The 26,659-nt window shown below is 48.9% G+C and overlaps 1 protein-coding gene and 1 long non-coding RNA gene across 3 annotated transcripts; one reads left to right on the forward strand and one right to left on the reverse strand.

Moving 5' to 3' along the window:
- LOC116954454 (neutral cholesterol ester hydrolase 1-like) lies at window positions 1–25,055 on the reverse strand. The gene is made up of 7 exons (XM_032974981.2): window positions 23,904–25,055; window positions 18,374–18,587; window positions 13,804–13,873; window positions 9,720–9,891; window positions 6,278–6,440; window positions 5,736–5,963; window positions 1–3,706 (listed from the first exon to the last, which is right to left on the reverse strand). The coding sequence occupies exons 1-7, from the start codon at window positions 24,048–24,050 to the stop codon at window positions 3,465–3,467; spliced, it is 1,236 nt and encodes a 411-aa protein (XP_032830872.1). The 5' UTR covers window positions 24,051–25,055; the 3' UTR covers window positions 1–3,464.
- LOC116954455 (uncharacterized) lies at window positions 11,607–14,858 on the forward strand. Of its 2 annotated transcripts, none has more exons than XR_012929664.1 (3): window positions 11,607–11,924; window positions 12,473–12,773; window positions 14,209–14,858. It is a non-coding gene; the product is annotated as an uncharacterized LOC116954455 (long non-coding RNA). The 2 variants fall into 2 exon arrangements; XR_004404719.2 differs by having other exon boundaries at window positions 12,473–12,585.
- Window positions 25,056–26,659: the final 1,604 nt, after the last annotated feature.

The raw sequence follows: 26,659 nt of genomic DNA on the forward strand, positions 1-26,659 counted from the left end.
TAATTGAATTCATGTTTGTATTTTGCATCCAATCGCTTTAATTTACTTTTCACTTTTCAGCAATTGCACACAGGCTATGTTTCCATTGCAATTGATTATCTGATTAATGTATCAAGGTAAACAAAAGCACGTGGAAAGTGCAATAACATACTAGTGATAGGCTGTAAACATATATTTGGGATTAATTTCTGATGTAAAAAAATTGTTTGAGAATTGGATTTTCTTTCGCCTGACTTTGGCTTTTGCTTCGTATATTCAGATGAAAATGTATCATATTTTAATAACATATAGTTGTATGCACAAAATGTAACCATGTTGACAATTTTAAATATGAACAGTTGCATTTTAATTCAGTAAAGCAATAATTCGAATATAGGAATTCGAATGTCATATTGTTTTATGTTTTTAACAATTTAAGCAAACGTGACGTCAAGTATCATCAAAATTGCATCTCTATAGGCAGCAAAGTCTGTGACATATTTCAGAACAATCCGAAACATCTTTTCGGATCATCCAAAATGTAGAATGTGGGCAGAGAATGCAATGGAAACATTGTGATTAGCTGATGAGATGTGTGCGGGACAGGGGGATGTGGGTTGGCCAACAGGAGGTGAGGGGGAGGACAAAACGACCGCGATATCACCCCAGCGAACGCGTTCATTCATGAACACGAGTCAGAGACTAACGCGTGGCCAGTGTTAACCCACAACAATACGACGCATTAATTAATAACCCCAAATCTAACACACCATCGACTTAACTCCAGAGTATAACTCAGACACCTTAACACGCAGTCGTACACAGATGCCTAACCCAGAGTTTAAACACAGTAATAGAAGAACTTACAGCCAAATACACATACATTAAAAAAACGCAGACTAAATCGATCTGCTTAACCCAGTGTTTAACGCGAGTTATTTTAACCGATAGCCAGAAAACACGCAGCCATGTTAAGCCAGAATCTAATAATCATTTTAAACGAGTTGTCCAAGTTATTCATTTTAACATAGACGAACACAGCTATTAAAACCAAGAGTCGAAAGCAGTCACCTTAACAGTGTTATATAGTATTCTAAACCACAGCCTGATGTAATTCTTTATCCTTAAGAGTCTTATACAGTATAGTCATTTAACGCAGTCAAACACAATCAACTTGACGCAGAGCCTAGCTTGGTCACCTAACCCAGAGCGCCCTGACGCGGTCGTCTTGCTACCTGGGAAACGTTGTAAACAGAAAAGCTGCACCAAATTACATCAAACGATAGGCACTCAGCCACTCTGTGCGTTGATCCAGCGGGACGATTCAGGTCACCTTATGAACAGGATTCTCTAATATCGGTCTAATTTGCAACGTCCCACACCGTCTGATTTGCACCGTTTCATCTGTACGGTCACCGTCTTCTTTGCGTTTTTCTCAATGGGTCTTGTCTTGTGTTTGTTGTCTTGTTTGTACTCCCATCTCCCTTGTGTTGTCTAATCTGTACCATCTCCTTTGTGTTGTCTCATCTGTACCATCTCCCTTGTGTTGTCTCATCTGTACCATCTCCCTTGTGTTGTCTCATCTGTACCATCTCCCTTGTATTGTCTCATCTGTACCATCTCCTCTGTGTTGTCTGATCTGTACCATTTCCTTTGTGTTGTCTGATCTGTACCATCTCCTCTGTGTTGTCTCATCTGTACCATCTTCTCTGTGTTGTCTGATCTGTACCATCTCCTCTGTGTTGTCTGATCTGTACCATCTCCTTTGTGTTGTCTGATCTGTACCATCTCCTTTGTGTTGTCTGATCTGTACCATCTCCTTTGTGTTGTCTGATCTGTACGATCTCCCTTGTGTTGTCTAATCTGTACCATCTCCCTTGTGTTGTCTAATCTGTACCATCTCCTTTGTGTTGTCTGATCTGTACCATCTCCTCTGTGTTGTCTAATCTGTACCATCTCCCTTGTGTTGTCTAATCTGTACCATCTCCTTTGTGTTGTCTCATCTGTACCATCTCCTTTGTGTTGTCTCATCTGTACCATCTCCTTTGTATTGTCTGATCTGTACCGTCTCCTCTGTGTTGTCTGATCTGTACCATCTCCTTTGTGTTGTCTGATCTGTACCATCTCCTCTGTGTTGTCTGATCTGTACCATCTCCTCTGTGTTGTCTGATCTGTACCATCTCCTCTGTGTTGTCTGATCTGTACCATCTCCTCTGTGTTGTCTGATCTGCACCATCTCCCTTGTGTTGTCTAATCTGTACCATCTCCCTTGTGTTGTCTAATCTGTACCATCTCCTTTGTGTTGTCTGATCTGTACCATCTCCTCTGTGTTGTCTAATCTGTACCATCTCCCTTGTGTTGTCTAATCTGTACCATCTCCTTTGTGTTGTCTCATCTGTACCATCTCCTTTGTGTTGTCTCATCTGTACCATCTCCTTTGTGTTGTCTCATCTGTACCGTCTCCTCTGTGTTGTCTCATCTGTACCATCTCCTCTGTGTTGTCTGATCTGTACCATCTCCTTTGTGTTGTCTCATCTGTACCATCTCCTTTGTGTTGTCTGATCTGTACCATCTCCTGTGTTGTCTGATCTGTACCATCTCCTTGGTGTTGTCTAATCTGTACCATCTCCTTTGTGTTGTCTGATCTGTACCATCTCCTCCGTGTTGTCTGATCTGTACCATCTCCTTTGTGTTGTCTGATCTGTACCATCTCCCTTGTGTTGTCTGATCTGTACCATCTCCTTTGTGTTGTCTGATCTGTACCATCTCCTTTGTGTTGTCTGATCTGTACCATCTCCTCTGTGTTGTCTGATCTGTACCTTCTCCCTTGTGTGTTCTAATCTGTACCATCTCCTCTGTGTTGTCTGATCTGTACCATCTCCTCTGTGTTGTCTGATCTGTACCATCTCCTTTGTGTTGTCCCATCTGTACCGTCTCCTTTGTGTTGTCTGATCTGTACCATCTCCCTTGTGTTTTCTAATCTCTACCATCTCCTCTGTGTTGTCTGATCTGTACCATCTCCTCTGTGTTGTCTAATCTATACCATCTCCCTTGTGTTGTCTGATCTGTACCATCTCCTTTGTGTTGTCTGATCTGTACCATCTCCCTTGTGTTTTCTAATCTGTACCATCTCCTCTGTGTTGTCTGATCTGTACCATCTCCTCTGTGTTGTCTAATCTGTACCATCTCCCTTGTGTTGTCTGATCTGTACCGTCTCCTTTGTGTTGTCTGATCTGTACCATGTCGTCTGTGTTGTCTGATCTGTACCATCTCCTTTGTGTTGTCTAATGGAGTCACCGTAGAGAACCGTAGCGAGATGACCACACTCTACAATAGCTGATGCCAAACTGTGCCACATGCCCTCCCGCATGGCCTTTTGGGAGCCTCAGTCCCGATGAAGTTATTTTAGTTTATTTTCTGATGAGAGGTAAGAGGTGGCAGATGATAGGTGAGTGGTGATAGGTGAGCGGTACGAGGTGGCGGCTCTAGAGGTGCTCGTCGAGCCAGGCTATGTACATGTTCACGGTGCGCACGCCGATGTCGAAGTGCAGCAGGGGCTGCTGCACGAGCGAGAAGACGCCGTGGAAGCCGTCCTCCAGGTGTTGGTGCTGCACGGGGACCCCCAGCGGGCCCAGACGCGCCACCAGCAAGGCGCCGTCGTCACGCAGCACGTCGTGCTCGCACGTCACCACGTACGTGAGCGGCAGCATGCGCAGCCAATCGTCATCTACGATGGGGGAGGGGGGGGTAGTGGGGGAAGGACGGGCGGGTTGGGCAGTGGGGGGCGAGGGCAGTGAGGTTGGTTGGGGGGACACGCGGGTCGACCGCTCGAACCTGGCAATACGAACGCTCGATGTAATAGCAACCGGCCGGCTCGGTGCCGCATCGCACAGTGGAGTAGGGGGCGTGCGGGGAGTGCGAACTCAGCGGATCCCCGTTTGTAACCCACCAGGTGACCACCAGGACCCATTCGCGAGTAGGGGCACCACCACCACCGCAGCTTCCGCAGTGTGGCTGGGCCCCCGGATCCACACCCACACCTGGCTCGGCTCAATTGTTTGGACTTCTAGTCACTGTGGCGTAGAGCTCCTGGCATGGCAGTTCTACACCCGGCCGAGTGGCTCAGCGGTGGAGCCAGCGGCTCGTAATCAGAAGTCTGCGAGTTTACATCCCGGTTGGCCGGTTGACTCGTCGGCTCATCATCCGCTCGGGGATGATAAGATTAGTACCACTGTGTGGGGAAATCCATAGTGCTTGGCCTATGGATAGAATTACCCCCTATCATAGGAATGTATTTCCAGCACTGGCTCAAGACCTGTAAACAGGAATGTGTGAAACTAAAACAAAACAATTGTTTATTTAAGGCTCACTGAGCTGTCTAGCTCTTTTAAGAAGTGACCTGGCCACAAATAATAGGAAAACAAAGTGGATTATCACGTGGACATTTATAGCAACCGAATACTCTGAACTCGTGTTGATTCTAAATGTGGAGTGAAAAGCCATAGGACCCAGAGAGAAATCCACGAGATCACAGGGAGAAAATGCAAACTCAAAATATACATGCCTCAGGGTTGGGATTGAACCCACGACCTCCCGCATACCAGGCAAGGTAGATAACATCTCGCCACTGCGGCACCCCTTGTATGTTGAACTTATTTCGCACCGTACGTAGTCAACCGTGCTAATAGCAAGCGCTGCCTCAATGCTCATTGGAGGAGGAAATCAACTTGGCTCGACTTGTCTACAGCCAAGCCTGTTCCATCTGATTCCTTTTAACATACTTTTGTTGTCTCTTTTCAGATCTATGTCTGTGGCGGTGCGAAGTCACACGCTCCGCGATTTGGAGCTCGTAGCCACAGTCGCACGTGAAGGCCTTGTGTTTTCCACTCGTGCATCTGGTGTTCACCGCACCATCTGTTGTTCACCGCACACCTTCAGTGGTTTGTAGTGAAATCCAGTAAAGCGCCGCCCCCATTGTTTCCGTGGAAGATGGAAGCCGAGCAGTCTCTGTGTTTGACTCTTACATTGCAGCTCACTCCACCTCCAAGCAAGTGCAGGCTGATGTGCCAAGGCCCCACGCTGGCACGGGGCTGGCGCCTCGGTCCATGGTGCTGAAATGCTGTGGCTGGAAGTTGGCTCACTCTTATTTCACGAATATCGCAACTAGGCCAGGGCTTTCCCTAGGTTGGCTCAGCCTTAAGTGAGTACCTGGTGCGGTGTGTCAGCAATGGGGAGACAAAGGCGGCCGACCGTGGTGCTGGCCACCCGCCCACTTATGTGTCATGTCGGCCTTCATAGGTGCTACTCGCTAACAGCACTTACCCCAACAGTCTGTACAGGCAATATGTGGGACCTTTGTCACTGTGGTCATTATATCATGTGTGCTACGTGCATGGCAATCGTCACCCTGGACAGCCGCTTGCAACAAAGATGTTCCATCTCGAGGGATGTTCCAGGTGAATTTTTTTTTACTTAAAAAATAGAAATGTATCCTACTTAGATGAGACTGTCAGGGGTCCTTGATCGGACCCAAGGACCCCGCCCCACACACAAAGGAGGGCCCCACCACACGGGCCCCTGTTGTTGTTGTTGCTAATATATATTCAGGCATTCTGCCCTTGTGACATCCTGGCCTCCAGTGACCTCTGGACGCCCTTGTTATGTAGGGGTGTCTTGGACGTGCCTTTGTCGTGCCTCTGATTAACGTTTTTCGTGAGCGCAGTCCACGTTTTAATTTCGCGTGTGGACGCACTCACCAGCCAAGAGCGGCGTGGCCCTGGGATCCAGCAGCGCCGGGATCTTGGCCAGGATGTCTGGGCGCGCGGGGCCCTCAGGGGGCCCCGGCGCAGGCCCCGTGCCACGCGGCCGGCGGGACAGCAGCAGCGAGCGCCAATCCACGAAGGCACCGGGGCCGCTCGGGTCGAGCAGCACGTGGCGCGAGTGCGCGTTCTCCAGCAGAGCGTCCGTCAGCGCCACGTCCCCGCCTGCACCACGCATGCATGCACGCATGACGTTCATACCACGTACGCGGAGCGGCGGTGAGCTGGCCCCCGACACCTTCGCAATGAGACGGCGAGCGCCCCGGTGCACACTCACGGCACCCCAGGCCGTGAGTTTCCGTGCCCCAGCAACACTCCGCATCCTGCAGCGTTTTCCAAATCTCCAACCTGGACAGACCCCACTCACATGAAGCCCTGGTGGTGGTTGCTGCTCCCCCCTTCCCCCCTCCACCTCCCCGCCTCCTCCTGCAACTCCACCTTCCCCCCTGCCCTTCCTCCTCCCCCCTCCTCGTGCTCACCCAGGTACTCGAGCCACAAGCGCACCATGGTGCGTGCGTACAGGATGGGCACGTGAGCGTTGTCCCGGTACGACGGCGTCTGGAAGTCGAGCGCCTGCAGCGTCGGGTAGATGAGCGCCTGCAGCTTGAGGCTCGCCGAGCCCTCCTTCGGCTCCCGTGCCAGCTACGGTTCACGCAGTCACACACAGAGAGAGAGAGGGCTATAGAGGCATAAAATAAAAATGTCTTTTAGTCCGTTTAACACGTAGGCTTTCCCGACCAATATCGTTCATAATAGAGGTTATTTTGGGTTAGATCGCGTTAATATATAAATGTGTCGTTAAACCCGCCACCACCCAACACAGCCAACTAGTAAGGGTTGTCACGTAAACAGAACGTGCCAATTCGTCACTTGTAGAGCACACGGGTTTGTTGGAGAGCAAAGCCACAACATTTACAATCTGAGTACATGTCGCCAGTAATTATAACTAGCTTCATCAGGTGACAGCCAGATTTGTGGAAAAATCCTCCCGTTTCGTTCCTTTAGCTCATCAGGCAAAACCACGGAGCAACACTGCCCTCTGCTGTCAAAAAAAATAACTGTAAACTAAACAATGTTTTATATTCTTTGGGTCTTTCGGTAAAGTCACGTAGATAGGTTCAAAGAAAATAACAAAAAAGAACAAAAACTACGACGTTTCGATCGCAACACAAGCGTTCGTCATCAGGAAGAAAAAAGAGGGGAAAAGCTGCTGAGGCAGACTGTTTTAAAGGTTTAAAATTGGTGTAGCCCAAAGGTCATACACGAAGTGGGCGGGGCTAATGACCTGCACGACGAGGGCACGGAAGTGGCTATGTTAATGTGAGTGATTATCATGTTAATGTGAGAGATGAGCATGTTAATGTGAGTGATTATCATGTTAATGTGAGAGATGAGCATGTTAATGTGAGAGATGAGCATGTTAATGTGAGAGGTGAGCATGTTAATGTGTGAGATTAGCATGTTAATGTGAGAGATGAGCATGTTAATGTGAGAGATGAGCATGTTAATGTGAGAGATGAGCATGTTAATGTGTAAGATTAGCATGTTAATGTGAGAGATGAGCATGTTAATGTGAGAAATGAGTATGTTAATGTGAGAGATGTTCATGTTAATGTGAGAGATGAGCATGTTAATGTGAGAGATGAGCATGTTAATGTGAGAGATGAGCATGTTAATGTGAGAGATGAGCATGTTAATGTGAGAGATGAGCATGTTAATGTGAGAGATGAGCATGTTAATGTGAGAGATGAGCATGTTAATGTGAGAGATGAGCATGTTAATGTGAGAGATGAGCATGTTAATGTGAGAAATGAGTATGTTAATGTGAGAGATGAGCATGTTAATGTGAGAGATGAGCAAGTTAATGTGAGAGATGAGCATGTTAATGTGACAGATGAGCATGTTAATGTGAGAGATGAGCATGTTAATGTGAGAGATAAGCATGTTAATGTGAGAGATGAGCATGTTAATGTGAGAGATGAGCATGTTCATGTGAGAGATGAGCATGTTAATGTGAGAAATGAGCATGTTAATGTGAGAGATGAGCATGTTAATGTGAGAGATGAGCATGTTAATGTGAGAGATGAGCATGTTAATGTGACAGATGAGCATGTTAATGTGAGAGATGAGCATGTTAATGTGAGATCGCAGAGCAGCAATGTCGAGCTAGGCAAGCGAGGTGGCTGTGTTAGTGTCGGAAATTTAACCTGTTAATGTAAAATCAGAGAGCCGAAAATAACAACTAACACCGGAAGGTGGTAGGATGGGAACATCACAGCCAGTTATGACTTAAACTGGTTAATAACGTCCTTCCAATGATTACTCAGTTTATACCTATCTTCTCGATTGAAGTTGTGTCTGTATATGTGGATGGGTTCATGAACGAATCTTTGTTGATAGCCAGTGGGTTTGCAAAGTACCTTCGTCTTAGAGAAATCAATTTCGTGTGTTTCCCACAGCATTAAAACAATGATCAGCCACGGCCGAGATTTTGGTCCTACCGTGTTTCAGATCTGCCTTATGTTCACGAACACGGTCCGAGACATGTCGCTTAGTTTCCCCAATGTAACTACTGCCGCTGACACAGCTTAGTTTGTACGCCGGGGTATTGTATGTCAGGGATCACATCCTTCACAGATGAGATCAGATCACGAATTTTATGTACTGTGTTAAATCGAACCTGGATCTTGTGTTTGCTCATGATTTTGGAGATCTTTTTGGTGACCTCTGCTATGTATGGCAAGGTGATGGTTTTTATTTGGTCCTCAGATGGTTCTTTCCCAACGGTTGGGGTGATAGCTTTACGGATTGTGTAGTCTGAATATCCATTCATCTTGAGAGCTTGGTGTACGTGTTCCAGTTCACTGGCTAGGTGCTGATGGTCGGAGATACATCGAGCTCGATGGTGTAGAGTTTAGATGAGGGAATTCTTCAAGGAAGAATGGTGGTGGGAGACAGGTTTTAGATAGGCATCGGTGTGGGTGGCTTTCCTGTAGACAGTGTCCCATTGAGCCATCTGGTCTCCTTTCGATTAAAACATGCAAGAATGGTAGCTTGCCATCCTTTTCCAACTCCATAGTGAATTTCATGGCTGTGTGTATGGAATTGATGTGGTTGAGGAATTGGTTCAGAGTTGGTCGGCCATGTGGCCAGATGACGAACGTGTCATTTCCGTACCTCTTCCACAAGGATGGACGTCGAGTGGATGCCTGGATAGCATGTCTAAAATTTTTCCATGAAAACATTAGCTACCTTCAACTTGTTTGTAGAAAGTTCCATTCCAGGTGCAGTGTTGGTGAGGCATTGTCTCACCAGGGCCAGTACCTCAGCATTCAGTCCTTGTTGGAACAAGTCTTCAATGATTGCAATGGTGTCAGGCACAGGAACTTTGGTAAACAAAGAGACTACATCGAAACTAACGAGCAAATCACCTGGAGATAGTGAGATGTCGTTAATTAACGATACCAAGTGAGCTGAGTTAAGTACAGCTGAGGTGGTCTTACCAGTAAATGGCTGCAAGGTCTCAGACAGAAACTGGGCCAGTTTGTAGGTGGGTGAGTCGATGGGACGAAGGGGTGTACCCTCTTTATGGATTTTTGGTAAATCATACAATCTGGGTGGTCTAGCAGCAGACGGTTTTAGGGAAGACCGCTTGGTTGGTTCGATTAAAGATGTCGAATCGGTGATGATATTGTTGGTTTTCTTAACGAGGCTGTTGGTGGGATCTCTTTACATTTTTGTATAGCTACCATCATTAAGTAGGTCCTGAATTTTGTTATTGACAGCCGTCTGTGAAACGCGGGGCAGAGACTTTGCGAGAGCCCCGCACCACGAGAGAGAGGGAGAGACGGAGAGCAGCGCGAGGGCCGGCAGGCGCCCAACATCCTGTCCTCCGGTTTTGCCCCCGGCGGCGCCGCCAACCTGCAGAGCCACGGCCATCGCGAGGTTCCCGCCGGCGCTGTCCCCCGAGATGGCGACGCGCGCAGGGTCCACGGAGAAGGCCGCCAGCGTGTCGTGCCGCAGGAAGTGCCGCGTGACGCGCAGGCAGTCCTCCAGCGGCACGGGGAAGCGGTGCTCCGGCACCAGGCGGTATCTGCGTGTGGAGGGCGCGGGCGGGCAAAATTCCGAAGCCAGACGTTTTGGCGTTTACAGCAACCACCCCACCCCGCCACACCTGACCCCACCTGACCTCACCCCACCGGAGCCCACTAGACCCCACCCAACCCAACCCCACCACACACGACCCCACCTGACCCCACCCCACCCGGGAACCTGAACCCACGGCACCTGATCCCATCTGAACCCACCTGACCCGACCCCTCCCCTGCCTCTAAACCAAATGAAAATTATCGTCACCAGCCGCTGCTGCTTGGGTTGTTTCCAATGTGGCTACACATTCGGATGGCGATACGCCCCGCGGATGGCGATACGCCCCGCAGTTGAAGACAACCACCCGCAGCACAAACATCAACATCGCGCGCCACTATAACAAAAAACACCACCACCACCGCTAATATCACAAATGCCAGGTCGGCGTTTCTGCGACAAGAATGTCGCCATTGTGTTGGGGTGATTTAATACGTTGCCAGTCACAGTGGCGACTGCCGCCAAGTGAGGACGCGATGGTGACTCTGCCTCTGCAGAGAGGACTGAACCTTTGGCCAAGTCTGGGGACATTCACCGAGGTTAAAGGGGCAGCCCCTGCAATTCCCTTCTCACGCCGTTGCTAACGAAAGGCCCTCCGTCAACTAGAGCACCCCTCTAGAGGGTGTTTAGCAGTGGAAATTGGCGTACCAATTTTGGCGTACCAATTTCCACTGCTGGGTGGACAGAGGCGGGGGTGGGGGGGGTTGGAGAGGAATTTTAGGAAACTTGCCCCTTTGTAATAATCGGGTTTTTCCACTTTTTTCTGGCAATAAAACTGAAACCTGTTTACAAGGATTCATGTCTGCATTAACCACAATACCTGCAGTCAAAGTGCAAACATTATCATAGTATTCATAATAAAGGTTTTTGGGTTAGATCGCGTTTATTTATAAATGTGTCGTAACCCTCCACCACCCGACACGGCCAATCAGCAAAGAAAAGTGTCACGTTGACAAAAGACAAATAATTCACTACTTCAGCCCACCGGTGTGTTGAAGAGTTAATCCACATTTACAGTTTGAGTACGACGTTTCGCTGGTAAATACTTCCAGCATCATCGGGCAATTCGCCAGAATGGTAAAGCCCTCGCTTGCTCCCGGTTTTATATAGAGCAGAAGAGTGACGTCATCACTTAACTCATCAGGTGCAGTGATTAGAGGCGGAGGGGGGGGTAATGTAATTATATAATCGATTAGTAATCAGTCATTGGTTATGATTAGTAATGAGTTGTAGATTAGTAATTCTTTAAATCAAAATGTAATGTGTATTATTTAATAATACGCTTCCAGGCCGCACTGAGCCGGTAGCTGTCAGAGCGATTAAAGTTATTCTTGTTCCTCTCAATTTCAATGGATTCTCTAATTAGTCTTTGCCAGTAATAATTAGTTTTACACACCACTGCAACATTGTCAAAATCAATTGAGTGTCCTTGTTGACAAGCATGTTCTGCCACTGCCGACAGTTGTGTTTGAGATAATTTAATATTTCTCTGATGTTCTTTTAGTCTTACGCTGATGTTACGTCCCGTCTGCCCAATGTAGCAGCTGCCACATGAACAATTAATCCGATATACACCTTCTGTTGATAGTTTAGTTTAGACTAATTAGAGAATCCATTGAAATTGAGAGGAACAAGAATAACTTTAATCGCTCTGACAGCTACCGGCTCAGTGCGGCCTGGAAGCGTATTATTAAATAATACACATTACATTTTGATTTAAAGAATTACTAATCTACAACTCATTACTAATCATAACCAATGACTGATTACTAATCGATTATATAATTACATTACCCCCCCCTCCGCCTCTAATCACTGCACCTGATGAGTTAAGTGATGACGTTACTCTTCTGCTCTATATAAAACCGGGAGCAAGCGAGGGCTTTACCATTCTGGCGAATTGCCCGATGATGCTGGAAGTATTTACCAGCGAAACGTCGTACTCAAACTGTAAATGTGGATTAACTCTTCAACACACCGGTGGGCTGAAGTAGTGAATTATTTGTCTTTTGTCAACGTGACACTTTTCTTTGCTGATTGGCCGTGTCGGGTGGTGGAGGGTTACGACACATTTATAAATAAACGCGATCTAACCCAAAAACCTTTATTATGAATAATATTGGTCGCGAAAGCCTACGTGTTAAATTATCATAGTATGTTTTTTGTTTGCATTTTGACTGCAGGTATTGTGGTTAATGCAGACATGAATCCTCGTAAAAAGGTTTCAGTTTTGTTTCCAGAAAAAAGGGGAAAAACCCTATTATTATATTTTGGTACTAGCAAAGGATGTCTAATTATGTTGCCCTTTTGTTTCAACTGCTGCACCGGGAGAATTAATGGAACCGGTGAGCTAACCATTTCACCACAGCATCACCCATCTCGTGAACCCACTCCACCTGCATGAGCCACCCCCCTCCCCCTCCCTCCGTCTTCCAGGGCATCATCCAGTCTCTCCATTACCGCGTCTGCTTTTTCGTATATTGGTGTCATCGTTTTTTAAAGATTGCCACCTTCCCTGCGTATCCCAGGGGGCTGCCAAGGGCCGGCTCCTGTCCGCGAGGTGTTGAGCAGCGTGGAGGACCGGCCGGGCGAGGTGGTGGCCGGGCGATGTGGCGGCCGAGCGAGGTGGCGGCCGGGCAAGGTGGGGGCTGGGGGAGGTGGTGGCCGAGGGAGGTGGGGGCTGGGCGAGGTGTGGCCCGGGCGAGGTGGGGGCTGGGCGAGGTGTGGCCCGAGCGAGGTGGGGGCTGGGCATGGGACCAGAAGACATGGGAGTTGGCTGAGGTGGCGCCGGGCGAGGTGACCGAGCGGCATGTGAGAGGGCTTAAGGGGGTACGTCACAGTGCGGGGCCACGGCGCGCTAAAGCCACCACCACCGAAGCTGCTCGCAGAGCACGCTCAGGGGTCGTGCCGGAGAGGATTAGGATTCAGAGTCGGTGGAATGCGCCAATGTCACCGTAACACTGAGAGGACAATTGGGCACACGGGAGATGTTGTGGGAGACCCGGGAGGAAGTGAGGCCCAGCGCCTTGGGACCCTTTTGGGGGACCTGGGACCCTTCTGATTTTTGTTTCGTACAATTGCTGTACACCGGCCCGAAGGTCCAACACATCAATTGGCCAGCAACAAGCGGTGACGTCAGTGTTGTGATCGACGAGAGTAACAATTTAGTGCTGGAATTGAGGGAGGTTATTCTTGAAAGAGCTTGCGGGAAAACAGAGGCTGGGAGGGGCTTTCTAAAGTGGAGTGGTGCACAGGCAAAAGCAGAAAGATAAATGTTGGGACCTGCAGTGTGCTGAGTCAATGGATGAGTGGGTGCGTGGGTGAGTGGATGAGTGGGTGGGTGAGTTGGTGGATGGGTAAGTCAGTGGACGAGTGAGTAGCTGCCAAATGCAAATAATCCAAGATTAGGCTGGTGTATTTTTGGACGTCTTTCTTCATCATAATTAACGACAATAACTGCAGCTCGAAGCGCACCACCGCCGCACAGACATTCGCTCACTGGTGATGAGAGAGAAGCGCGAGGAGAAGCCGCGGCCAGGCGGTGAGCCGATGTAAAATCCACACTCCCCCAAGCTTTGTGGTCTTCTACATATGAAGGTGCGACATGTGGAACGATGGCAGAGCACACCAAACAGGTGGATCCCACCCATGCTGGGCGTTCCGAGGGATTTATCTTCGCTCTGCCAAATAAAAATGAAGTTGAGGCTGGTTGTGGTTTCTTAACCATGGTTAAGAAACATAAACGTGCTGTCGTGGGTGTAACGGCTTTACAGCCATGGGCAACATCCCCGGGAGGAAGGGGAGACGTGCACCAGTGGACGAGGGGGAGGCGGCGTGTGGGGTAGGTGGAGGAACTCACTCCACGGAGATGACGACCGCGTCGAGTCGGCGTGCCGCTTCGCGGCACTGGTGGTCATTGCCAACGTCCTCTGCAAAACAAAAAGGTCCCCCGTGTAGCCTTAACAGACTGTTGGGGCAAGTGCTGTTAGCGAGTTGCGCCTATGAAGGCCGGCACGGCACACGAGGGGGTGGCCGGCCAACACCATGCCTGGCCACTTTTGTCTTCCCAGTAGCGATATTTGCACACTGCACCGGGTACTTAATTGCGGCTGAGTCGACCTGGGGGAGGCCCAGGACCGATTCAGATAATCGTCACTGATGTTGTTAGCCATGAGTGGAAATTGAACATGGGCCGTCGGGTTCATAGCACAGCACGCTAACCGCTGCACCACCGCTCCCTGTCCTCCTCGTTCCACAAACACAGGCGCGAGAGTCAGCGGTGACCTCTGTGAAGGAAGTGGGAGCCCGCCTCCTCCATCATCATCCTCCTCCTCCACTCCCCTGCAGTGAGAGACTCTGAAAGATGCGGGTTCACTCATTCATTAATTTTGTGCCCATCGTATCGATTTAGTCAGATCAATGATCATCATGGGGCACCGCAGTGGTGAGATGTAAACTCCCTCACCTGGTATGCAGGTGGTCGTGGGTTGGATCCAGACCCTGAAAGCCTGCTGTATATTTGGAATTTGCAGGTTCTCCCCGCTCAATGTTGCGATAGCTCAATGAAGTGGCTCATCACGTGGAAGTTTATAGCAGTCAAATACTCAAAATGCGTGACGTTGATTCTAATGTGGAGGGGAAAACCGGAGGACCCAGAGAAAAATCCATGCAATCACGGGTAGAGATACACACAAACTCCAAATATAGAGCAGGCGTCAGGGTCAGGAATGAACCCACGACCTCCTACATACCAGGCGAGGTCGTTAACATTTCGCCATTGTGGCTCCCTATTAAAACAAATTGGAACGTTGTCTCCTCTAATCTTTTGTTCCTGTTAGAGCCACAGTGTTATTGACCAATATGTTGATTAGTTAGGTATTTGTGCTTGTGCTCCAATAAATATCCTAGCAGAGATGATGATGGTGGTTTTAATTTCCACTAACTGGCAGTCTCATCTCAGCAGCTGCCAATGTTGTTTGCAGTCCTTCACTGGGGGCCGAGGACAAACTCCAAGTCCGTGTTTGTGCGAGAGTCACAGGGCGGTAACTGTGGCGCCTCACAGCAAGAAGGGCCTGGTTTTGATTCCTGACTTGGGTGCCTTTCTGCGTGGAGTTTGTGCATTCTCTCTCCCCCTGTTCTGCACGGGTTTTCTCTGGGTTCTCCAGTTTTCTCCCATAGATAAAAAAAGCATGCAAGGAGCTGTGTGTGTGAAGGCACCCCAATGGGTTCTGCCTTATCTCCGGTTGTAGCCAACATTTTCATGGAAAATTTGAGACGGACGCCATTCAGGCATCCACTCTACGCCCGTCCTTGTGGAAGAGGTACATGGATGACACGTTTGTCATCTGGCCACATGGCCGACCGGCTCTAAACCAACTACTCAACCACATCAATTCCATACACCCAGCAATCAAATTCACCATTGAGGTAGAAAAGGATGGCAAGCTACTTTTCTTGGATACCTTAATCAAAAAGAGACCAGATGGCTCATTGAGCCACACTGTCTATAGGAAAATAACCCATACTGACGCCTACCTGAAACCTGATTCCCACCACCATCCATCCGAGAAGAATTCACTCATCAAAACTCTACACCACAGAGCTCAATGTATCTCCGTCCATGAACACCTAACCAGTGAACTCAAACACGTACCAACACCCTGCCATACATAACCAAAACTATTTCCAAAATCATGAACAAACACGAGATCCAGGTCCGATTTAACACAGTACATAACATTCGTGATTGGATCCCATCTGTGAAGGACAAGATTCCTGACATGCAATATCCCCGCGTCTACAAACTAAGCTGTATCTGCAGCAGCAGTTACATTGGGGAAACTAAGCGACACGTCTCTGACCGTGTTCGTGAGTACAAGGCAGATCTCATTAACACGGTAGGACCAATACTTCTGCCGTGGCTGATCATTATTTTAATGCGGCTGGCTCACGCGAAATTAATTTTTATAAGACGATGGTACTTTACAAGACGACTGGCTATCAACAAAGATTCGTTCACGAAGCCATCCATATATACAGACACAGACACAATTTCAACTGAGAGGAAGGTTATAGACTCAGTAATCAGTGGAAAGATGTCATAAACCACTTCGGGTCATGACTTGACTTGTGCTTTCTTGTCAATCAACCTCCACCGTCAGCAGTGTGGTGTGTGGAGCGGAGTGCAGGGATTTCCTGGCGGCCCTTTGCTGCATTGGCGTTGCTGCTGCATTGGCATTGTTACTGCATTGGCATTGTTGCTGCATTGGCGTTGTTTCTGCATTGGCATTGCTGCTGCATTGGCATTGTTGCTGCATTGGCATTGCTGCTGCATTGGCATTGGTGCTGCATTGGCATTGTTACTGCATTGGCATTGCTGCTACATTGGCATTGGTGCTGCATTGGCATTGCTGCTGCATTGGCATTGCTGCTGCATTGGCATTGCTGCTGCATTGGCATTGCTGCTGCATTGGCATTGCTATTGCTGCCCCGCCCATGCTGCTGGTGCTGATGACACACTTGGGCTATGCCCATCTCCAAACCTTTATAAACAGTTTGCCTTTAGAGGATAACCCCTTTTCCTGATGACGACCGCTTGTGTTGCGATCTAAGCGTCATGATATTTTTATTAACTTAATCTTTATTATTATTTTCTCTATCTACGTGACTTTACTGAAAGACCCAAAGAAGAATAATACTTCATCATTAGACCTCCTTTGCCAGTACCAAAATGTAATAATAGGGTTTTTTCCCTTTTTTCTGGCAACAAAACTGAAACCTTTTTTTACAAGGATTCATGTCTGCATTAACCACAATACCTGCAGTCAAAATGCAAAAAAAACATACAATGATAATATATGCATTGTCCTTGAAACTGATTGGTCCACACCAAGGGGCGGCTTTGAAAGCGGCTTTGAAAGCCGTCCCTTGGTGTGGACCAATCAGTTTCAAGGACAATACATATATTATCATTGTATGTTTTTTTGCATTTTGACTGCAGGTATTGTGGCTAATGCAGACATGAATTCTTGTAAAAAGGTTTCAGTTTTGTTGCCAGAAAAAAGGGGAAAACCCCGATTATTACAAGAATAATACTTGTTCTTACCCTTTACTGCAGCCTTGCACCCGTTTGGTTCTCAATGCAAAAAAAAATACGTTAATAAATACATTTACTTGATGAAACAAAATAGTTGTATTATGTGCCCGTGCTTAATTAGCGTTTCGATGATTTACCTTCTAAAAAAAATCTCGCACTCGGAGGGGGTGCAGGGTGCACTCCAGGTAAAGAATCACTGAGCAAATAGTAACGGCCTACTCAATGGTGCCACGGTGGCGAGATGTTAACTACCTCGCCTGGTATGAAGGAGGTCATGAGTTCGATCCCGATCCCGACCCTGACGCCTGCTGTATATAGGAGTTTGTGTCTCTCTCTCCCTGTGGTCACATGGATTTTTCTCCGGGTTCTCCGATTTTTCCCTCCACATTTAGAATCAACATCACCCGTTTAGAGTATTTGGCTGCTATACTTTTCCACGTTATAAGCCACTTCGTTGCGCTATAATTTTGTGGCCTAGTCGCTTCTGAAAAAGAGTGCTATAGCTACGTGGGCCTTACCTGGTAAAATAACAATAGTTTAGTTTTAATACCTTAAGCAATTAGCCAGTTAGCGTCCAGTACTAGCCATTCCAATACCCAAACCATTAGTACTAGCCCCGTCCATACCCTAAACAATTATCCAGTCTGCCACTTATACCGGCCCTAACCCGAATGCCTTGGTCCTTCACCCAGCACCACTCTCAACTGTGTACGGGCAGTCCCCAACTTACGAACTGGTTCCCTTCCTGAGACCCGTTCGTAACTCAAAACACGATAACGTACCGTATTTAAATGCACGTACGGTCAGTGTTATACAATCTTTCAAGGTTCCGATAAAAAGCGAAGCATTGTTAAGCTCAAATATGAGACGAAATATCGTACATTTACGTTCAGCAAGTTGGATTGTTAAAAAATATATATCTTGTGATAGCTCTTTTGTAAGTGCGGATGTTCATAAGTCGGGCGTTTGTAAGTCGGGGACTGTCTGTATTAACTTGAAACTAAAACTGTAAACTATTTTTTATTTTACCAGATAAGACCCACTGAGCTATGTAGCTCTTTTTCAGAAGCCACAAATGATAGGTAAACGAAGTGGCTTATCCTCACGTGGAAATTTATCGCAGCCAAATACTCTAAATGCACGCTAATTCTAAACGTGCAGGCAAAAACCGAAGGACCTGGAGAAAAATCAACGCGACCACGGCGAGAGATAGAGACACGCAAACTCAGAATATGCAGCAGGCATCGTCAGGATCGGGATCGAACCCACGACCTCCTGCATACCAGGCGAGGTAGTCAACATCTCGCAGACTGTGTGGGGCAGTGCTACTGACGCGTGGTTCCGTACGCCCATCCTCCGCCATGCAGGTAGATGACGCCGCGCTTGAGCCCCGCGGCGTGCGAGGACACGAACACCCGCACGCGTACGCCGCCCAGCTCGGTGTCGTGCACCGTCACCCACGCGTCGGAGCGAGCGGGCACGCGGGGCACCACGTTGCGCAGGACCACCTCCGGGTCGACCAGTCCCAGAAGCTCGCCCAGAGTGGCCTGGCACACGGTGGGGAGCAGGGGGGGGACGCACACGAGGGGCGTGAGTTGCGTCGAGAGATGTCTGTGGGGACACTGAGGCAGGGGCCACGCTGGGACTGTGAGGGGAAGGCGAGGGCATCACGACGACTTGGAAATCACCGGCCCACACACCCAGAGATATGTGGGGATGATGACCAATGGAACGTAGATGCATCAAACGCAACTATCGCTAAACTTTTAATTTACCAGGTAAGGTCCCCTGAGCTACGCAGCTCTTTTTCAGAAGTGACCTGGTGACAAATGATAGCTCAACCAAGTGGCTTTTCATAATATGGAAATATATAGCAGCCAAATACTCTAAACGCATGTTTCTAAATGTGGAGGGACAAACCAGAGAACCCGGAGAAAAATCCACCTGACCACGGGGAGGACATGCAAACTCCAAATATACAGGCATCAGGATCGGGATCGAATCCCCCCAACCTGCTGTATACCAGGCGAGGTAGTAAACATCTCGCCACCGTGGGCATGAGGGAAAGAGGTATATGGCAGTCGGTTGACCGTACTACCCTGGTGAGTGTGGAGGTTTTTGTGATTTGTTTACTTTTCCTACACTTTGCACTCCTATCGTGTGTTTTGCATTGTTGTGGTGTTGTAACTTTCTCACCTGCCCCTACTGGACATCTGTGAAAAAGAGCTTTATAGCTCCTCGGGTTCCCCTAGTTTAAATAAAGATTCTGATTCTGGGTTAATGGGGGATGGGGAACACAGCTCCGGACTGATGTCACTCCCACCCACCAGCAAAGTTGTCCGTGGCTCTTTGTATTGAACTGAGGTAGCTGGGTTCATAGTGCAGTGCGCTAACCGCTGCGCCACCACTCCACGGGGTTCATAGTGCAGTGCGCTAACCGCTGCACCACCACTCCACGGAGTTCATAGTGCAGTGCGCTAACCGCTGCACCACCACTCCACGGGGTTCATAGTGCAGTGCGCTAACCGCTGCGCAACCACTCCACGGGGTTCATAGTGCAGTGCGCTAACCGCTGCGCAACCACTCCACGGGGTTCATAGTGCAGTGCGCTAACCGCTGCACCACCACTCCACGGGGTTCATAGTGCAGTGCGCTAACCGCTGCGCGACCACTCCACGGGGTTCATAGTGCAGTGCGCTAACCGCTGCGCGACCACTCCACGGGGTTCATAGTGCAGTGCGTTAACCGCTGTGCTACCACTCCACGGGGTTCATAGTGCAGTGCGCTAACCGCTGCGCGACCACTCCACGGGGTTCATAGTGCAGTGCGCTAACCGCTGCGCGACCACTCCACGGGGTTCATAGTGCAGTGCGCTAACCGCTGCGCCACCACTCCACGGGGTTCATAGTGCAGTGCGCTAACCGCTGCACCACCACTCCACGGGGTTTATAGTGCAGTACGCTCACCGCTGCAGTATTGCTCCACCCCTCTGACGATAACCCTACCCCTGAATTCACCTCCAGCCAGCACTTCGTCAAAGCCAATTTCTGTTTAACTTCAGTTTTGGGGCCCCAGCATCGGTATCCACGAACAAATGAACACTGTAGCATGGCGCTCAGCACGGGTAAATGTTTAAGCAGTGACCGCAATAGAGCTGGCATTGAAAGGTCGCTGCTGTCACGGGCACGACCCCACGTGCACCCACGCTCACCCCGCAGGGCTTACACACTAACCCTGGCACACTAACCCTGACACCCTGACACTCTAACCCTGACACCCTGACCTTTGTGAATTCAACACTCACTTGCAATACTCATCTAGTACACTCACGAACAACACTCACCTACAATCCACACTCACATACAACACTCACCTACAGCCCTCAATTAATCCCTACACTCACCTACAATCCACACTCACGAACAACACTCACCTACAATCCACACTCACATACAACACTCACCTACAGCCCTCAATTAATCCCTACACTCACCTACAACACTGACTCATCCGCAACACTCACCTGCAATACTCACCGACAGCACTCAGCTATAACACTCACCTACAGTCCATACTCGCCTACAACCCACAATCACCCGACAACAAGTATGCTTTGCCTTCTTTACGACTGTAGCAGCCCCTAGAGCAGGGGTCGGCAACCTATGGCTCGCGAGACAGATGTGGCTCTTTTGATGACTGCGTCTGGCTCGCAAATAAATCTTAGCTGACATTTCTTAACATGATAAGTAATGAGTAATTCCGCTGACATTAAAGTAAAACATTACAGAAATCAGAGTGTTAAAAATAACGTTTAAAATATAAAACATTCTCACGCATTTTAATCCATCCATCCATTTTTCTACCGCTCCTACTCAGGGTTGCAGGTGGCTGGAGCCAATCCCAGCTGTCCGACACCAAAACTCTATTTTTATTGGATAATGCGGTAGCCTACGGGTCGTTGTGAGGTCAAGAAGTAAACTTCCGTCCTTTTAATCAAATAGTCAGCTAGCTAATTTATGCAGAGCAAACCCTTTTGATGAAGAAGATGGCGAAGAGAAAAAAAGATGAGGAGTACCGCACATTTCAGCACGAATGGACAGAAGAATTCGCCTTTGTGGAGAGAGCAGGTTCTGGGGTGTGTCTAATATGCAATGATAAAATTTCATCGATGAAACGGTCAAACATAAAGCGGCACTTCGACACACGCCATGCTACATTTGCATCGAAATATCCAGCGGGGGACAGCAGAAAGAAGGCATGCCAAGCGCTACTGTCCAGAGTGCAAGCTAGTCAGCAGCAACTCCGTGTATGGACCAGACAAGGTGACGGGAATTCGGCTAGCTTTGCTGGTTCTTTAGCAATTGTGAGGAACGGAAAGCCATTCACAGATGGCGAGTATGCCAAAGCATTCATGCTTGATGTGGCCAACTAACTTTTTGACGACTTTTCGGATAAAGACAAGATACTCAAACGAATAAAAGACATGCCTCTGTCAGCAAAAACTGTTCACGATCGTACCATAATGATGGCAAATCAAGTGGAGGAAACACAAGTGAAGGACATAAATGCAGCGCCATACTTTTCCCTTGCTTTGGATGAGTCAACAGACGTAAGTCATTTATCCCAATTCAGTGTGATTGCAAGGTATGCTGCCGGTGACACACTGCGTGAGGAAAGTCTTGCTGTTTTGCCAATGAAAGGGTCAACAAGAGGGGAGGATTTATTCAAGTCTTTCATTGAGTTCGCTAAAAAAAATCTACCGATGGATAATCTTATTTCGGTGTGTACTGATGGTGCTCCGTGTATGGTGGGGGAAAACAGAGGATTTGTAGCGCTTCTTCGTCAACATGAAAAAAGACCAATCCTAAGTCTTCACTGCTATCTACATCAGGAGGCGCTTTGTGCTCAAACGTGTGGCGAGCAGCTTGGTGAGGTGATGTCACTGGTCATTCGGGTGGTCAACTTTATTGTTGCCCGAGCAAATGATCGCCAGTTTAAAACACCGCTGGATGAAGTTGGGAATCATTATCCCGGTCTGCTTTTGCACAGCAAAGTGCGTTGGTTGTCAAGAGGGAAGGTGCTCAGCCGTTTTGCGGCTTGCCTGAGCGAAATCCGGACTTTTCTTGAAATGAAAGATGTCGAGCATCCTGAGCTAGCTAACACTGAGTGGCTCCTGAAGTTGTACTATCTTGTGGACGTCACTGGACATCTGAACCAGCTCAATGTGAAAATGCAAGGCATTGGAAATACAGTCTTATCCCTTCAACAAGCAGTGTTTGCATTTGAAAACAAGCTGGAACTCTTCATCGTGGATATTGAAACAGGTCGTTTACTGCACTTTGAAAAACTGAGAGAATTTAAGGATGCGTGCACAGTAAGTGACCCCGTTCAACATTTTGATCTCCAGCAGCTAGCTGGCTTCACATCTGATCTCCAGCAGTCATTCAAAGCACGCTTTGGAGAATTTCGTGAGCACACTCGTCTTTTCAAGTTCATCACTCATCCACACGAGTGTGCAGTGGACAAAGCCGACCTGAGTTACCTCCCTGGTGTCTCCATCAGAGATTTTGAGCTGGAAGTTGCTGACCTGAAGGCCTCAGACATGTGGGTGAATAAGTTCAAGTCACTGAATGAAGATTTGGAAAGACTTGAACGACAGCAAGCAGAGCTGGCGAGCAAACACGAGTGGACAGAAATGAAAAACATTCAACCCGCAGACCAGCTGATTGTCAAAACATGGAACGCGCTTCCTGTCACATACCACACACTGCAGCGTGTGAGTATTGTTGTATTGACCATGTTTGGTTCTACGTATTCACGTGAGCAGTCGTTCTCACATCGAAAAAACATCAAGACCAACCTACGATCCCGTTTAACGGATGAAAGCCTCAACGCCTGCATGAAGCTTAACCTCACCACGTATCAACCAGACTACAAAGCCATCAGCAAAACCATGCAGCACCAGAAGTCGCATTAATGGTAAGAAATATTTTATTTATTATTGGTTGTTGGTATAACAACGTTATTAAAAAAGATACATTCAGAGACTTATTTTATTCTAAAATTGGTGGTCTTAGTTAAAAATACATGCATTTAGTTGTATTCAGTGTTAAAAAATATTATATGGCTCTCACGGAAATGTATTTTAAAATGTGGCTTTCATGGCTCTCTCAGCCAAAAAGGTTACCGAACCCTGCCCTAGAGTCTCTGTGTTAATCCGGCCCTAGCTGTAAACTTTACAGAGAGAGCGGTAATCCGAATTGCCACCCAAGAGAGTGGACACGGAGCTGGACAGGCAGCTTCCAAGCACGTGTGACAGTCAAAGGTCAAACAGGGTTGCTACACTCGCCTGTGACGCATACTCAACTATCACCCACACTCACTTGTAACACTCACCTACCAACCAAACTCACCTACATGACTCACCTGAAACCCACACTCACCTAGAGCACTCACCTACAACTCACACTCTCCTACAACAGTGGGCGTCATATGTATACAAGCGCCCTCCACCATAGGAATGTGAAATTTCCATCACTCCCTGTAAACGGTAGATGAGCACCAATTCCTGAACCAGGAAATCACTTCGACTTTGAAGACGTTCACGCGCGCACACGACTTAATAGGAGCTATACCGTCACTCAGGTCTCATCACCCAGGTCTCATCACCCAGGTCTCATCACCCTGGGTCTCAGCACCCAGGTCTCATCACCCAGGTTTCATCACCCTGGGTCTCAGTACCCAGGTCTCATCACCCAGGTTTCATCACCCTGGGTCTCAGCACCCAGGTCTCATCACCCAGTTCTCAGCACTCTGGGTCTCAGCGCCCTGGGTCTCAGCACCCGGGGTCTCCGCTTCCTCACCACGTGATTGGCGGTGCGCAAGACGGCGTCCAGCATCATCAGCTTGTACGGCTCGGCCACGGAGTCGGGGAGAGGCCGATACAGGTAGTGGCTGGCACCCAGAAGCAAGAGCGCGGAGAGCAGCGCGCACACGCGGACGGCTCCCATCCTCCAGGCGGGACCTCCTCTCCTCCCCACAGCCCCCGCGCGACCACAGACAACGGAGCTGCTGCTGCTGATGATGATGGATCGAGTCAGGTGGCGGTCGGGTGAGTGTGGAGCAGAGATGGGAGAGTGCAACGGAGAGGGGAGTGGAGTAGAGATGAGAGTGGAGTAGAGATAGGAGATAGGAGTGGTGGGAAACAGAGGACGAGGGGAGTAGAGAGTAAGAGAAGAGGAGTTCAAAAGGAGAAGAGTGGATAAGATGGGAGCAGAGGAGAGCGGAGCCCGGGGAGAGGACGAGATTAGGGTAGAGGGAATCCAAAGCTCCGCGCACCCGGCGAAATGCGAACGAATGAAGATGAGTCCGGCGAGACCGGGAGTGTAACAGAGAGCGCGCAGTGAGAGAGAGAGAGAGCGAGGGGAGATTGTGGGAGTGGGTGGCGGGGAGGGAGGGACTAGGAGAGGGAAGGAGCGGGGCTGGAGAGGGCTCAGGAGGAACCAGGAGGCGCCTCCTCCTCAGCACGCTCTGTACCATTAGCTCTGCGCTGTGACGAGTGGCTGGTTGGTTAGGGTGAGGGACAGTTGGAGGGCTGTTAGTACCAACTCGCGTGCCAGGGTTAGTGGGTAAGGATTAGGGTGTCAGGGTAGTGTGTCAGGGTGAGGGTGTCAGGGTTAGGGTGTCCGGGTTAGTGAGTAAGGGTTAGGGTGTCAGGGTTAGTGTGTCAGGGTTCGTCTACAATGGATCAATGTCAGGGTTATGTAATGTACTGAAAATCGTCCAAGTCCGGCAGCGCTGCCGGTTACAGTTTAAGATTGACCTCTGGTCATTAATCATCACGATCACCATCACTGTCCTCATTAAGCTGAACCCTCAGCGCTCATATGCACAGTGAATCAAACGCGAGAGTCCGCCCTACCACCGGCCTCGCGTCTTCACGGATTTCTTGGAAGAAGAAATAAACCGCCCTCTATGGCGGACGCATCATGCATTGTTTACGAGAAGACTCTGGCGACCACCCCCATCCATCCATCCGTAGCTAAGCCGTGGTGGCTCCTCTTTAAACCGGCTGCGCGTTGGACATTGCCCCAGATGCAGAGATGGGGGGGGGCGTCGGGGATGAGGCACTGCGCCAGTATCAGTTGGACTGATAGAGCGACGGCTGACTTGACCAGTGCTCCCGATTCAGAATCAGAATCTTTATGTATATTGGTGGAATCCGATGAGCTATGAAGCTCTTTATCACCGATGTTCAGGAGACAAGACACACTTAGACAAAGATTTTCCTCTCGCCTTTTGCAGACCGTTGGGGCAAATGCTGTTAGCGAGCATATATGAAGAAGCCGGCACGGCGCACCAGGGGGTGGGTGGCCAGCACCACGCCGGCCGCCTTTGTCTCCCCAGTGGCGACGTTTACACACCGCACCATGTACTCACTTGCGGCTGAGTCAACCTCGGGGTGGCCCAGAACAGGTTCAGATAATCGTCACTGTTGTTGGCCGTGAGCGGGAATTGAACTCGGCCGGCCGGGTTGGTAGCGCTAACCGCTCCACGACCGCTACCACGGACAGGCAGACGCATTGAACAGATACACGCGTTGCATAACATCATCACCCACGAACGTTGTGTAACATCCACATAACGCACAGGCGATGACGCGTCCAACACGCAACTTATTGCAACAGACAACCCACAAGCATTGACAAAAGCTAAATACAAAGATCCCCCATATATCCGCGGGGAAAGTGTTGTTGACTAGCACCTATTAAGAAGCCGGCACGGGAACACGAGGGGGTGGGTGGCCAACACAACGCCCGGCCGCCTTTGTCTCCCCAGTGCCGATGTTTAATACAAACTACACCAGGCTCTCATTTTAGTCCGAGTCGACCTAGGGAAGGCCCAGGACCGGTTAAAAAATAATCATCACTTCGTATTGGTCGTGAACGTGAATCAAACTCGGGTCGCCAGGGTCGTAGCGCAATGCGCTATAAACCACTGCACTTCTGTAGTCTGTATGCAAACCTATGCGTTTCTGTGTAAACATATGGATAGCTATGTACGTCCGTTGGTATTTATGTTATCTCTGATTAACGCGGTTGGCTACGTACGGTGCGAAAGAAGTCCGACACACATACACGTCACCACGGTGAGTGGTGTCCACAACTCACTACAAATTCCTCACCCCCGCCGGACGTGCCTGTGAGGGTGGTGTGAGGTGAATCAACAAGCGGTGTTTGTTTGGGATGCGCCACCCGTCGCGACGTCTGGTGACCCCCAGGTCTACTCAGCAGGGGATGTATGATACCCACTGCGGATTCAGCATCATCAGAAAAGGTCCTCTCCCTTCCCATTGTCTTTCTTTGTTTGCTCTGTATTTGTTTATTGGTCTCATGCTAGGGGCGCCGCGCTGGAGAGATGTTAACGACCTTGCCAGCTGTAGGTCGTGGGTTCGAATCCGACTCTGATGCCTGCTGTAAATTTGCACTTTGCGTCTCCACCCGTGGTCGTGTGGTTTTTTTGGTCCGGGTTTTTCCCTCCACATTTAAAGAACATGCGTTTAGAGTATTGGGATGCTGTAAATGTCCACGTGGTAAGTCACTTCGTTGAGCTATCATTT

This window comes from Petromyzon marinus, chromosome 55 (assembly GCF_048934315.1).
Source record: "Petromyzon marinus isolate PM22_M1 ecotype Great Lakes invasive population chromosome 55, UKy_Petmar_22M1.pri1.0, whole genome shotgun sequence".
NCBI classification, from domain to species: Eukaryota; Metazoa; Chordata; class Hyperoartia; order Petromyzontiformes; family Petromyzontidae; genus Petromyzon; species Petromyzon marinus.